Raw genomic sequence first — 15,388 nt, 5'->3', positions numbered from 1 at the left:
GCTCGTGTTATTAGCACCGTGAATGGTTCATAGTAGGGGATACAAATGATTGAGAGAGGGACAGGTCCCAAATCTCTGATGGAAGGGTCAAAAGGAGGCCAAGAGCTTGGTAGCAGCTTGACTATGTGTGTGTGTCTCGTGTTGTTCGGGGCCGTTTATTTGGAGGAAGCACATCCCCTTTTATAGATGAAGGGGCTAGCTTTACAAGGGTGAGGGCTTAGAATGCGTACTCTACCTAGTCTTGTGGCTCATGTCTACCTAGCCTGGTTTCTCATTCTGATGAGTGTGAAGGATGATAAGCGCCTATAATACTGTTGACGCCCCTGTAGAATGTCAGGATGTCTGCAAAATACTGCCCTACGCAGGATATGGGCTACAATACAATGGTTTTGACTTATGAACCTTGCCCAGCCTTGCTTCGCACGCCTCCTGGCTCCTATGAGTCTCTGTCGGAGGGACGCGGGGTCGAGGTCCGGAGTAGCGCTGTGGGCAAGGTCCTTTGATTTGGTGGACCCAAGGGGTCGGGAAGCGGGTGCCACTCCCTTGGGTCCATAACGTGGCGACGGCATGTCTGTCCTTCGTGGAGATCGCAAACCTTTTTCTGGAGTGTAGTGGTTGTCGTATATCTTCGTTGGGTTCCGTGTCCCAGAGCTGAAGGCGTCGCCTACAACTCTACAGGACAAGGAGCACGCTCCTGCAATACCTTTTGGGCTTTGCGGCTCCCAGAAGGGTCTAAAGCACCCATCTTGTCGTTCCCTGGCAGTACCTTTCCTGCCGGGGCGCAGGGTATGGTCCTTGAAGCCGTGGTTGACCCGAACGTCTAATCTTGCTCCGTGCCCATGATCATGAGGGAACGAAGGAGAAGTTATCAGGTAAGACAAAACCAGTCTTTGGATATTGAACGGGGCAAGGTTTGTCCTCGGTCGTCGAGCGAGACAGAGTCTAGTCCTTATCCCTTAGGCGTGACCGAGCCCACCCCCCGGGGGTCGGGCGAGGCGGAGTCTATCCCTCAACCCTCGGGCGAGGTGGAGCTGTCCCGAAGGCATCGGGCGGATCGGAGGCTAGCCCTTAGCCCTCGGGCGAGGCGAGGCTAACCCAAAGGTGTCAGGCAGAGGTGAAGACTAGCCCTTAGCCCTCGAGCGGGGCGGGGCGGGGCTAGCCTAAAGGCGTCGGGTGAGATGGAACCAAACTTCTGTCATTCGGGCAAGGAACATATCGGCGCCCTTGTCCATCCTAAAGTTTTTAACGTTCGATGGTTATTGGTTCCACCTCCTGGGGTACCCCAGTATTAGGTCCCCGACAAGGATAGATGGTCGTACTATTAAGAGGAGCAAACTTGTTTGTATATCGGTCATCTAGTGCCACTTGACCGATCTAACCTTGCATACATGTTAGGATCGAGTGGCGTGGTGAATTGAGTGACTAATCCTTTGGGAAATGTTTATGAAAAGCTAACACATGTGGTGAACAGTTGGTGGTGTTAGTATATTTGCAAAGGTGTTGAAAAATGTGAAGAAGAGGAAGCAAAACCGGGCTCAGGGTGCTGCCTGAGTGGCACCGCCACCCCCTGTCCGGTGCACCTCCACCCCTATAGCGATGACCGGCTAGGAGGCTGAGAGCAGCGTGTTGCCCTAAGGGCACCACCACTGGTGGTCCGGTGGCACCGCCGCTTCTAGGGCAATGCCTACCTGGACTTGGCCGAGCGTAGCAGTAGTCGGGGTGGTCACCGAAAGTGATGGTGTACACCGCCATCGTGAGGGCGGTGCACCGTCGAGTGCTGTCCGGTGCTACTGCTGCTTTTTGGCAGAGAACAAGGGAAGTGGACATGGTCACCGCTTGGGCACCGCCATGCCTAGAGCGGTGCACCACCACCCCTAGGGCAGTGCCACTGCCACCCCTGTCTGGGAATTCGATCGTTGGAAGGGGCACCATCGTGTCCGGTGCCATCGCAGAAACCAATAGCTTTGCTCCAACGGCTCTATTTGGTTTTAGTTAAGCCTTGGTGGCTTGTGTAGGTGTGCTTGGGAGCCCTCTAACTCACTTGTGCTTGATAGTGATCATCCGATCGAGCGAGTGAACGATTCTAGTGCGATTGCATTGTGAGGTTGCATCGAGTGGCATTAGGTGATCGAGTTGCAAGCCGGTAGTGCTTGTTACTCTTGGAGATTGCCACCTCCTAGATGGCTTGGTGGTGGTCTCCATCGAAGCACACAAAGAGATTGTAAGGGGGATTATGCTCACCCTGCGGGAGCCGCGAAGAGCAACTCTAGGAGAGCGAGACGTGAAGGACGACAAGTGATCCGACCGGGTCAAGTGCTAGAGCTTGTGGTAAGCACTCCACGTAGGAGAGTGTGACTTACGGGTCACCACTACCAAGAACACCGGCGACAACCTTAGAGCTTGTCTCAACGGGGACTAGCGTGTTGATAAGTACATGAACCTCGGGATAAAATCGTTGTGTCATCCTTGTCTTTCTATTGGTTTGTAATTCCCTTATATAAGCTTGTAATTACTTTCATATTTATTGTGCTTGTGTAGTTGCTCTTATAATTGTTAGCTTGTGTAGCTTGCTAAATACCTTCTTGCTTGTGTAGCATAGAAGTAGCTCCCTTGCGTGACTAATTCGGTTTAAGTGATCTTGTTAGTCATATTGCTTAGTTTGTGTAGCTAAGTGTTTTACGCTCTATAATTTAGCTTGTGTAGCCTTGTTATTGAGCATTGCTAGTGGGCTTAGGTGGCTTTGTGCTTTTGCTTACTAACATGTGTAGGAGCTCTTCGGTTGGTTGAGTACTAGCGGCATAGATTTGTGTGACCTTACTTTTAGATTTAGTTAGGTGAGATCTAGCTAGTCTGATACTTTTATTGGCCCTGTTCGCTGGTCTGAAACTTGACTGAAACTGACTAAAAACACTGTTTTAGCTGAATTGTTGTGAGAGAAAAATATTATTTTGGCTGAAAAAATAAGCCGAACAAGCCGAATATGGGGGTAAGCCGAACAGGGCTATTGCCTAATTAGAATATTTATAAGATGCTTGTGAATTTAGATGGAGGGTTGTAGTCTTGGCTAGACCGTTAGTTTTAATTCCGTATTTATCTCGGTTAGTCGACGTATTTATTTTTAGAAATGCCTATTCACACCCTCTAGTCTGTTATCTCGATCCTACACCTACCACACATGCAACCCCAAATTCACCAACCCAAAAAAAATTCGTTTAACACCCTAACTTTCATAGTTTAGCGCCTAAACAGCCGTTTAAACGCATGGTTTGGCCATTACACGTGTTTAATCACTCTTTATTGCCATCTTTAAACCTTTTTGACTGGTTTGACCGTTTAAACATTTAGCGTTTAATTCAGTGACTAGGGCCTAAACGGAATGAGAACCCACTGTTTAGCGGGTTAAACACGTGTAGACGGGCGTTTAAACGTGTTTAGGCGAACAATGCTGAAATTTGACTTATGCTAAAATGTTATGAGAGGAAAATACTATTCGTTGAAATAGTGCTGTAGAACAGAGGCCAAATATTTTTCTAAACGACAAGTTTGTTTTGAAGGGAGACAATAGCATGCATAGTAAACGAAGGCATTGTTTAGTTCTTTCCCTAAAGTTTACTCGCTATCCCATCGAATATTTGAACACATGCATAAAGTATTAAATATAGACTAAAAAATAATTAATTACACAGTTTATGACTAATTTACGAGACGAATCTTTTAAGCCTAATTAGTCTATGATTTAACAATATGGTGCTACAGTACATATATGCTAATAACGGATTAATTAGGCTTAATAAATTCATCTTGTGAATTCTATAATTTATTTTTTTATTAGTATGCAAACACCGATACGACGTCCACGTATGACATCCAATGACACCCCCACACTTTACGTCGTGGATTTAAACTCTGAATAGGCATACGAGTCTGTTAAAGTATTCCACGTTCTGCAATCCATTTCGCCGCGTGCATTGGTGCCGCCCGGGAGGTCCCCGGTGACCGTGAAAGCGCCGGGGATCACGAATCCATAACGCGCAACCAGCCCACCACCGGCCGGCCGCACTTCGCTACCGGATCACCGCCGGAAATGGCACACGTTTCTCACCCTGACGCGCTCAGCGGACGGGTAACTGCCTTCTTCCCCCCTCCTCCCAGCCCAACCCTTTTAAAACGCACCCAAGGCTCAGTACTGAGCACTGACACGCTCGCCTTATTATAACCACATCTGCTGGCGCCACTCTACACGGCACTCGCTGTCTGTAGTTGTAGCACCGCACCAGTCTTCGGCGCCGGTCCGCGAGCAGATCAAGAAATGGCCACGGCAACTTACCTCTCCTCCATCTCGGCGCCGCCGTCGTCGCGTGCCCGCCTGCGGCGGCAGACGACCAGGGCGACCGCGTCGGCGACGGACCGTCCGCGCGAGGTGGTGTCCCCGAAGCGCCGGCTCCCGCTGCGGAAGGTGCCGGGCGACTACGGCCCGCCGGTGCTGGGCGCGATCCGCGACCGGTTCGAGTACTTCTACGGGCCCGGCGGCCGCGACGGGTTCTTCACCTCCCGCGTGCGCGCGCACGGCTCCACCGTGGTGCGGCTCAACATGCCACCGGGCCCCTTCGTGGCGCGCGACCCGCGCGTGGTGGCGCTCCTCGACGCCGCCTCCTTCCCGGTACTCTTCGACACCTCGCTTGTGGACAAGACGGACCTGTTCACGGGAACCTTCATGCCCTCCACCGACCTCACCGGCGGCTACCGCGTGCTCTCGTACCTCGACCCCAGCGAGCCCAACCACGGGCCGCTCAAGACGCTCCTCTTCTACCTCCTGTCGCACCGTCGGCAGCACGTGATCCCCAAGTTCCGCGAGGTGTACGGCGAACTCTTCGGGATCATGGAGAACGAGCTGGCCAGGGTCGGCAAGGCCGACTTCGGCCACCACAACGACGCCGCCGCCTTCTCCTTCCTCTGCCAGGCGCTGCTGGGGCGCGACCCCGCCGAGTCGGCGCTCCAGGGCGACGGGCCCAAGCTGATCACCAAGTGGGTGCTGTTCCAGCTCAGCCCGCTGCTCAGCCTTGGCCTGCCCAAGCACGTCGAGGACTCGCTGCTTCACTCGTTCCGCCTCCCGCCGGCGCTGGTGAAGAAGGACTACGACCGGCTCGCCGACTTCTTCCGCGACGCGTCCAGGGGGGTGGTCCACGAGGGCGAGCGCCTCGGCATTGCGCGGGAGGAGGCGGTGCACAACATCCTCTTCGCCATGTGCTTCAACTCCTTCGGCGGCATGAAGATCCTGTTCCCGTCGCTCGTCAAGTGGCTGGGCCGCGCCGGCGCGCGCACGCACGGGCGGCTGGCCACCGAGGTGCGCGACGCCGTGCGCGCGCACGGCGGCGAGGTGACCATGAAGGCGCTGGCGGAGATGCCGCTGGTGAAGTCGGCCGTGTACGAGGCGCTGCGGATCGAGCCCCCCGTGGCGATGCAGTACGGGCGCGCCAAGCGGGACATGGTGGTGGAGAGCCACGACTACGGCTTCGAGGTGCGAGAGGGGGAGATGCTCTTCGGCTACCAGCCCATGGCCACCAAGGACCCGCGCGTCTTCGCGCGCGCCGAGGAGTACGTGCCCGACAGGTTCCTCGGGGAGGATGGCGCGCAGCTGCTTCGCCACGTCGTCTGGTCCAACGGGCCCGAGACGGCGTCGCCCACGCTGCAGGACAAACAGTGCGCCGGCAAGGACTTCGTCGTGCTCATCGCGCGCCTCCTCGTCGCCGAGCTCTTCCTCCGCTACGACTCCTTCGACGTCCAGGTCGGCGCCTCCGCGCTAGGGTCGTCGGTGACCATCACCTCGCTCAAGAAAGCCACCTTCTGAGCTCTGAATCTCTGATCGACCGCCCGTCGAAGTCGCTGGAGGCGGGCACATGCACTTCTTTTTTCTTTACCGTAGGATATACTGCGTTGTCCTTGTCTGTCTACCCCACCCCCAAATCCCTCTCAAAGTCTCAATACTTTTTTCTAGTGCTGTTCTACTGTGTGATCGTCAGGTATAACAAAATGTCTATTCTTAGTAAAAATGAGAGACCATTTTTCCCAGGGACCTTCGGTGTCTGGAGATTTGATGTCAGAAAAATTACTATCGATCTGAGGGAGACATGAACCTACTGTTCATGTTGCTTATCCATGACGGATCCATCTAATGTAAAATGGACTATGGCCTTGTTTAGTTCTAAAAACTTTTCCTAAAAAATGCTACAGTAGCCATCAAATCGAATCTTGCGATATGTGCATGGAGCGTTAAATGTAGACGAAAAAAAACTAATTACATAGTTTAGTTGAAAATCGCGAGACGAATATTTTAAACCTAATTAGTCCATAATTAAATATTAATTATCAAATAAAAACGAAAGAGCTACGGTAACCAAAATCTCAAACTTCACCCAACTAAACAAACCCTAAGATACGAAGGAGGTTGACAGTGATGGCAAAGTACAACGTTCATCGGCTGCTATTAATCAGGCGGATAAAGGGCCGACCCAGTGTCAGTGTCGGAGGGTCTGGAAGGGATAAACCGAGATCGTATAGTTGGACTTTGTTGCATATCAGTATAGTTGGACTTTCTTGCTTCCTCCTTCCCTCCATGGTACTGAGCTGTATACTGTTTGTCCATGGTAATATATTGTCCATGGTACTGAGCTGTATACTGTTTGTCAGAACATTATTGACAGCTTGTGGTCCATTATTAGGTCACAGTAGGCCACCATGTGCCAGGTTTTAACCTGTCCTTTCATATAGTACATGCCATTAGCTACCAAGATATTCATTTTTTCTCCTTTGCATCAAACATACTGTTTAAATGGCTAAATGGAACTAGCATCCTGGTTCAAGGATGTTTATGTTCTTTCCCTTTTGACACTCGTCCATTTGTAGAGAGATTGGGAAAACACCGTGATTTACAAGATTGCTGCAGGTTCTCATTATGAGGAGGAATCCTGGACATATACCGCGAATCTGCTAGACAATCTCTTATGTCATTATTCCTTAGTTATCTTTATTTTTACTTTAATATTTATTACAGGTATGAGAAATATCATGGATACTATGGAGGGAAGGAGGAAGCAAGAAAGTCCAACTATACTGATATGGTAATATAACCTTTTGAAGAGAGAATTTTATGATATGGTAATACAAGCCTTTCCCCGTAAAATCAGGCGGATAGGCTTGCAAATTATTGGGAGTAGATTAACGCCAAACCTAACAACACTTCATTCTCTTGGGGTCCATGGAGTGGATTAGTTGTTGCATTATCAAGTCATAGTCTGATGGTAGCTAACCATTATTGCTTCAAGCCTTCTGTGCTTGTTTATTGTGGCCCTGTTCGTTTCTCTTATAATTCATCTTTTTCAGCTTGTTTTTTTCAGCCGAAAACAGTGTTTTTCTCTCACAATAAATCAGGCGGAATAGTGTTTCAGCTTGGTTTTTCAGCGAAGCGAACGGGGCCATGTATTGACAATGGTCACAGAAGCTGGTTTCTGAAAGCAGTCTGGTTGGGATCGTAAACCTTGCTTATCGCTTGCTTGTAGCACCATTTTCCAGTTGATTTCTCCTGATTATGCACTAACAATTTACAGAAGAAACGGGATGAACAGCTGAAAAGTGATCGAAGTGACATTGGCCGATGGACCTTGATTTCAGCAATTTAAAGAATCTTTCCTTTCTTCCTTGGAATACACAAATTTTAAATGTTACTACATGGATTAAGTGCCGAAAAATGTTCGATTTCCGTGACATTTGTCCTGTTCACTTATTTTACGAGCCATACTAGTTTCAGCGAATGAACAATATTTTTCACTAGTAGTACTTTCGGCCATGGCTTTTCAGCGAAAACTATCAGGGCATTGGGGAAAAGGTTCCTGCACCCTAGGGCGGTCATGCGATCACGAGCTTTCCTCGATAGGGCAGGGCAGCTTTGCCGACCGGCCACCCCTTGAAATAGAAGCAACCGACCGGCCAACCCTTGAAATAGGAGCAAGCAGCCATGTAACAGGGCACGGAGAACTCCAGCTTCTAGTCACATATGTCATATGTACAGGGCTTAAAAGCGTAATGATTCCACACCATACCTTCGGGGAGCCAACTAAAATGAACAGGCAACCAGGCATCACCAACGGAATTGCCTCGCCTAACAGTTCCACCTTTCAGTGGCAACTTTTCATAAAGGAATACGCACTGGCAAAGATTCTTCCACCACATCAAAATCAACCAAACCAATAGGGCAAAACGGCAGATGAGAAGCTTGGAATTCCAAGGTTAGAATAGAAATGGCACATGATACGCAACATGCGTAACCACCCTAGCGGACCTGAATTGACAAAGATCTGACTCTTAGCAGCCACAGTATCAGTTACAAAAAATATTCCAATTCATGCATTCAAGGATTAAGTATCACGGTGCCTCGAGCAGTTCCACCCTTAAGTGTTAATTCATTACCAACTGATCACAAACGTCTGCAACTCACCTTCCTGGATACTTCTACACAAACGCCTGCAACTCACATTCCTGGATACTTCTGGTACACGGTCTAATCAATAATGTAAGAGTTCAACATCCTCGATTCAACTCAGCATTTTCCATGATGGCAACTTCACCTATAAAATTGAGAAAAACAACTACTTTATGAACCAACAGAACAGGTCGCACAAAAGTCGCGATTAAAGAAACAAAAATGTGGGATGTAACACCAAACTCTACTGACAGATAAAAGAACTCCAGCTGAAATCAGGGTCAACAGTCAGACAAACATTAGGTCAATAAAAATAACATGTGGCAGGCAATACCAAACTCTACTGACAGTAAACAAATTATAGCTGAAATCATGGTCAATTGTTGTCAAGACTTGTACTGGAATTTTTCAAAACTAGGACATCTATAATGGAATGATGAATCTAATTAACCACTCCAGTGTTTGAAATTGTTGTCAAGACTTGTATTGGGATGCTGATCCAACTGTTGCTTTCTTTAAGATTGAATCATGGGCCACAAGGAATGATGTGCTATTGGACCACTCCAGTTGACTACTTGCCATATTCATTACGGTAACATGTCACCATAGTATCATAACAGACATTGCCTTGAAACCCATTAACAAATTGAAAATTGATTGATGGCTACTGCTAATGTGAATGAAGTTGGTTAGGATTATCAAATTTACGCAGTCCAATAGTCATTGGTAGCTGTTAATCTTCCACAAATATAATTGTTCAGAACCAGGATAATTTAGAAATTTGTGAAAACAATTAACCATTTTGTGCTAACGCTGTTCTATTAACTGAAACTGCAAGCTCCCAGGAAAGGATAGCGGCCAAATTCAAACAGAGGACTTGTAAACAAAACAAGATAACTTCCATAATAGGAGTATTATCTTTAAAAAGAAGGCTCATTTTGGTATCTAGTTATCGATAACAATGTTGCAAAAGAGTGTTTCATACATGCAGAATGTTTTGGTAAATCCCATGATGTAGAATATGTGAGCTCATTTTCTTTTGCAAAAGCTATTTCTAACCAAAATCATTGAATGCAAGTGAATCGTTGCATTTGTAGCCAATGACAACACAGATACACATTACAAAATATAGAGCTCCCTTTCCAATAACAAAATTGACTTACCACTTACCAGATCATAATTCAACACTAAAAGATGGACAAATCAGGTGGTGGTCCATAAACTGATTTCCATGACAAGGGAACGATCCACCCATTTGACCCATTTCCTGTATGCACACAGAAAGATTCACTAAGAAGGCTACCCAAACATTTCTTATGATGACAGGATGCCTAGAAACAGAATTTCCAAAATAATCGAAACTAAGGGGGCCAATTTAAAGGCGTAAAGCACTTAAGCATGGTACTTTAATAGTCTGATAATAGATGAATAGATCGAAATACACTTTTCAGAATAAGTGTTAAGGCGATAAGAAATGTACCATGGAATTTCTCAGGGTCATGACCTAGAAGTTTGCATACTGCCTCAGTGTTATGGTGGGAAAGGTGTACCACCGCCGTGACAAGAAGAGTGGCTAAGGTAGGGGGGCGGGGCCATGCACTAGGGTGCGGCCACTAGGCCCAGGCGTGGGAGCCGGTTTGGGCTTCAGCCGGTTCTATAGGAGTTAGTTATTAAGAGTCCTAGTTGAGTTGGAGTTTGTTAAGTCAGGGCTGTTAGCCCTTAGATTTAGGAAAGGTTTGTTATTGAGTTGCTATAAGTATTAAACAATCTAAAGGAATAAAGATCAGCCTGAGATTGAGTATATCTCACCTTGGGCCCCTGGGCGTTACTGTTCACGATCTCCTGTTGTCACCGATCTTCCAGCCAGGCGCCGAGCACGGCGCCGCCAATTCGTCGCCGGGGTTTCAAGCCCAGGCCTCTCATCTCCCACTCCTACTCCCTCAGGTCCCTAAGTTCCAACAACCTGGTATCAGCCAAGCGCTACTACGACGGCCACCATCGCCCCTTGGAGTTTGCAGTGGGCGATTGGGTGTGGCTCCGCATCCTTCATCGACCGGTACAGTCGCTGCTGCCGGGGCCGCGAGGCAAGCTCAGCCCGCGGTTCGCCGGCCCTTTCCAGGTGACCGAGCGCATTGGCGACGTCGCATACCGGCTGTTGTTGCCCGAAGGAGCGCGCATCCACAACGTCTTTCATGTTGGCGTCCTCAAACCGTTCCGGGGGACTCCTCCAGCAACGCCCCCGGCCCTTCCTCCACTGCGCCACGGCCGTCGCCTCCAGCAACCTGCACGTGCTCTGCGTGCCCAGCTTCGGCGGGGCACTTGGCATGTCTTGATCCAGTGGACGACGCTGCATGAAGAGGAAGCCACTTGGGAGCCGTTGGACGAATTCTGCGTTGAGTTCCCCGCCTTCCAGCTCGAGGACGAGCTGTTCGTCGAGGGGGGGAGTGATGTTATGGTGGGAAAGGTGTACCACCGCCGTGACAAGAAGAGTGGCTAAGGTAGGGGGGCGGGGCCAGGCACTAGGGTGCGGCCACCAGGCCCAGGCGTGGGAGCCGGTTTGGGCTTCAGCCGGTTCTATAGGAGTTAGTTATTAAGAGTCCTAGTTGAGTTGGAGTTTGTTAAGTCAGGGCTGTTAGCCCTTAGATTTAGGAAAGGTTTGTTATTGAGTTGCTATAAGTATTAAACAATCTAAAGGAATAAAGATCAGCCTGAGATTGAGTATATCTCGCCTTGGGCCCTCGGGCGTTACTGTTCACGATCTCCTGTTGTCACCGATCTTCCGGCCAGGCGCCGAGCACGGCGCCGCCAGTTCGTCGCCGGGGTTTCAAGCCCAGGCCTCTCATCTCCCACTCCTACTCCCTCAGGTCCCTAAGTTCCAACACTCAGCTAACTGGAAAGATTCTGGCATGTTGTCGCCTTTTGAGCAGTAGCACAGTACACAAGAAACTTTCAAGCCTTTAGCCTATCACAAATAAAGAGATATTATAACATTGACTCAACTTTCGAAGCGATAAAATCATTTTAAGCTGAAACAAAATCAGACACCTTGCAGGCAGAGAATAGTGCTGCAAATGGCAAGCTCACATAGTAATCATTTATTGTCATCTCATCAGTATCATCATCCATATCTTCTGAAAGACCACCACCCTCAACTAGGCTAGCAAGATAACTCCAACGTTTCTGAGATGGATTGTAATCCTCAAGCTTCTTCCACCCCAATTTCTCACATTCTGGATCAGAACCATCTTCGTTGCAACTTGAAAGGTAATACACCTGCATGTCACTACAATATAAAACATCGTTAACTAATGATATCAACATTGACAGAGGATCAATCCTATAATAGAACTGCTGCAGTTATACATTTTAGTTACCTGGATGCATCAATTACCCTCCTCTTTCCAGAATCTAAACTTGAAATAATGACAATATGGTTCTTCCCAATGCTGCTTATGAAATCAGCAACATTTTTTGCAAATGAAACCATCATCCCCTATATTAAAAAAAGGGAAAATTGCGTTCTTGTCCTTGTCCAGTACTCCAATTGTGATTTTGCCCCTCTTTTTTTAACTTTGTAATTTTACCCTCGCTTTATTCAAACGAAGCTCCCATCTACCCCTGCTTTGTAACACCGTCTAAAATGCTTGGATTAAATGGTAAAAAAAAAGAAAAAGAAAAGACACCTACATGAAAAGACAATGATACCCCTCAGTCCCTTCTTTCTCACCCGTTCGCTCGACCCGTTCCCGACGAGAAGTCGCGGCTCGCAGAAGGTTTCGCGGCCTGGCAGCGGCGCAGCTCCTCCTCCCTCCTTCCCGCTCCCCCCTCCCGGCGTGGCTCATCCTCCCTCCTTCTCGCTCCCCCCCGGCGCGTCTCCTCCTCCCTCCGCCACACTCCAGTGGCGCGGCTCGCGTGTTAGGGTTTGGGGAGTACCGGCGGCGGCGCGACTATTGGCGGCGGCGCAGCTCATCCTCACTCCGCCCCAGGCTCGCGCCCGCAATGGCTGGGGCGCCGCGTGGCCTGCGGCGGGCTCCGCCCCGACCCCTCCCCCCGGCTCGCGCCCGCTGCGGCGCGGCTGGGGGCCTCGACCGCCGCCCCGTCCCCCGCCCCCACAAGGTCGCGGCCGCACCATCTGCTGCTCCAGTCGGGCACCTCTGGGATAGCTGCAGTCGGCCACCATGGAAGTAGACAGGTATATTCGATGCTTTCTGAGATAGGTACTTGTTGCATTCCTATACAAGGTTACTATGGGCATCAGGGCTGCCGGCGGTGCCTGGCCGCGGCTGCCGGCGGCGCCTGGCGACGTGGACGCGGAGCGGGCCGGGGCGCAGGGGCGGGTGGAGCTGGCGGCTCCGGTGTTTGGACGCGGCTCCCGGCGGCGCCTGGACACGGCTCCCGGTGGCGCCTGGCAGCGGGTCTCCGCGCCGCCTCCTCCCCTCCTTCCTCCGCTCCTCCTCCCCACGCAGGCTCCCGTGCCCGCCTCCTGTTGCCCCGCTGACGGCGCCGCACCCGGCCAGCACAGTAGTGTTGCCTATAATGGATTTTGGTGATGAAAACAAGAGCAAACGGGGCTCTGATATGGAAGCAACTTGTATGGCGGTTACTTTTGCTGAAAAAACATGTACTGTATGACATTCCTATGTGGTAAGGTACTAAGGTTATCAGTGCATGCATCTACTTATACAGTTTGTTAACCGATGTTCTACATGCATTCTTATACATTGAAGATTTTTGGTCCCACACAAAAGATTATATCGAAATATTTCTTATGGCGTTACATCTGTCATCATTATGAACCTTTTGGTCCCAAAATTTTGAATATTTATCAATATTAAATCTGAGTTCAAATAATTGCAAGTTGTGCCAAATATATTTGACCAAATTTAATCAATTGTCAGCATACAATAAAAAAGTCTAATTCCAAATCAGGGTAAAATCACAATTAGGCATAACAAACAGGGGCAAAATCACATGGGCATTCATTTCCTTTTGTACAAAGTTTAACACCGTTAGGGGTGGATGACGGAGTAGAGGCAAACTGGTGCTTCGTTTTGAAATCATAGGGGTAAATTCACAAAGTCAAAAAAATAGGGACAAAATCACAATTTTGATACAAAACAAGGGTACAAACGCAAGAGCCCCTAAAAAAAGGCAGACCCAGTGCCAGAGGCTCCCACATGAGTGGGGTCTGGGGAAGGGAAAAACCGAGACAAGCCTTTCTCCCGCAAAATCTGCGGAGAGGCTGCGTCGAACCCACGACCTGGTGACTCAGTGAGACATGTCTCACCACTGCACCAGGCCTGCCCTTCTTCATCATCCCCTATATTAGCAACGGAAAATTGATATAGTCATGAAATAGTCATGAATGGTATGAACTGAGACCACAAGACTAAACTAAAGGTACTAAAAATTAACAATGTAACTTTGATTGGAAGTGCAATAACTATGTTGCTTTCTTTGACAAAATCATGTTGAATCAAAGAATATGGATCTCCAAAAGAAATGTCTTCATGTAATTTAAGAAAGCAAGACGGAATATAGTTATCAGATACAGTGGCGCACTGGCGCCAATGTTGCATCTATTTTCCTTGTCCCAACCAAAAGGTATTTACACAAGAATGAAGTAAACAGGGTCCAATTACCACCGCACAACTAAAGGCTGAGATCAACGTACTGTAATAACTGGAGACCTTTGCTGAATGAAAGCCAGCCTATGAGATGTAGATTCATAAGCTGCCAAGAGGAAGAGAGAAAGGCAATAAGTCTAGATTGTGTATCAACATTACATACACTGACTTGATGTATACGTAGATTAAACGAAAAATACAAAGGGCCATTGTACTCCAACTGGAACTCAGTAGGTCACTCGGTCAGACAACTTGTGCGCGCAGCAGAATTGCTTGCAGCGCCAGCAGAGCGCTAACACATTTCATCGAACAGTTGGTGCTCAGGGAATAAAGAGACAAACAGAACGAACGCAAGCAGCAAAGCTGAAACAGTACATCAAACAGGAGGTAGCCAGGTAGGAATAGCACAGAGTGACAAAAGGATCGAGAACCCAACCTTCGAGAGCGAGTGCGAGGTCGCCGACGGCGTCAGGGCCGAAGGCGTCGTTGCCGACGCAGGGCAGCACGGAGGGCTCGTCGAGGTAGGCCACCCGCCTCGCCCTCGCCGAGGATATCAGAAGGTCGACGGCGAGCTGCCCCACGTTGCCAATCGACAGCGCTGGCTGCGGCCGGGTGATCGGTAGACCAAACGTAATCGTAGGGCATCAGTTAAAACTAACTCGATTCCAGCAATAATCAGTGAGAGCTCGCAGCGTTAGGGTTTCAAACCATGATGAGCGTGGGGCAGGAAGGCGAGAACGATTCACTCTCGACTAAGGCGAACTCCATTCCGGCGGGCGGGCAGGCGGCGGTGCAGGGATCTCAGGTTCGGCGGCTGTCGGATGAAAGCACTCTCTGCCTTGATCGAGAAGTTGAACAAGACGGACACTGAGCAATAGTACAGAGTAGGTTGGACCGTGGATTCGAGCTGCTAGCAAATTTGGGCCCGACTGAGCCCGGAAACCATCGCTGCCGACCAGTCGGACCGAAGCCGCGCGCCGACCCCCCTCCATGCTCGCGATGACGGCCCACAGAAGGACGCGACGGCCCAGCGACAGCCCAGGTAGAGGGCGCCCGCGATGACGCCCAGCGGTCCACGCTCTCGCGCGGTCAGCAGCGATAGTTTCGCTTAGTTGGTTCTTTAGTTGCGTTTTCTTTCTTTTTCTTTTTTCGTTTTTCTTTTTCATTCCTTTCTACTATTTATTCTTTCTTTTTCTTTTTCTTTATTTTCATATTTTATTATTTTTTCTTTTCTTCCATTTATTTTATCCTTCCTTTATTTTTTATTTTCCTTTTTTGGTCTTTT

The 15,388-nt window shown here is 49.1% G+C and overlaps 1 protein-coding gene across 1 annotated transcript; it reads left to right on the top strand.

Moving 5' to 3' along the window:
* Positions 1–4,177: 4,177 nt before the first annotated feature.
* On the top strand, positions 4,178–6,155 carry LOC136538018 (allene oxide synthase 1, chloroplastic). The gene has a single exon (XM_066530001.1). The coding sequence runs from the start codon at positions 4,310–4,312 to the stop codon at positions 5,846–5,848; it is 1,539 nt and encodes a 512-aa protein (XP_066386098.1). The 5' UTR covers positions 4,178–4,309; the 3' UTR covers positions 5,849–6,155.
* Positions 6,156–15,388: the final 9,233 nt, after the last annotated feature.

The sequence above is a fragment of the Miscanthus floridulus genome, chromosome 2 (assembly GCF_019320115.1).
Source record: "Miscanthus floridulus cultivar M001 chromosome 2, ASM1932011v1, whole genome shotgun sequence".
Classification (NCBI taxonomy): domain Eukaryota; kingdom Viridiplantae; phylum Streptophyta; class Magnoliopsida; order Poales; family Poaceae; genus Miscanthus; species Miscanthus floridulus.
The sequence above is the reverse complement of the archived record's forward strand: the minus strand, read 5'-3'. Positions and strand labels throughout refer to the sequence as shown.

What these genes read in the sequence shown, in the direction of transcription:
- LOC136538018 (XM_066530001.1), top strand. Translation starts at nt 4,310, where the DNA reads ATGGCCACGGCAACTTACCTCTCCTCCATCTCGGCGCCGCCGTCGTCG.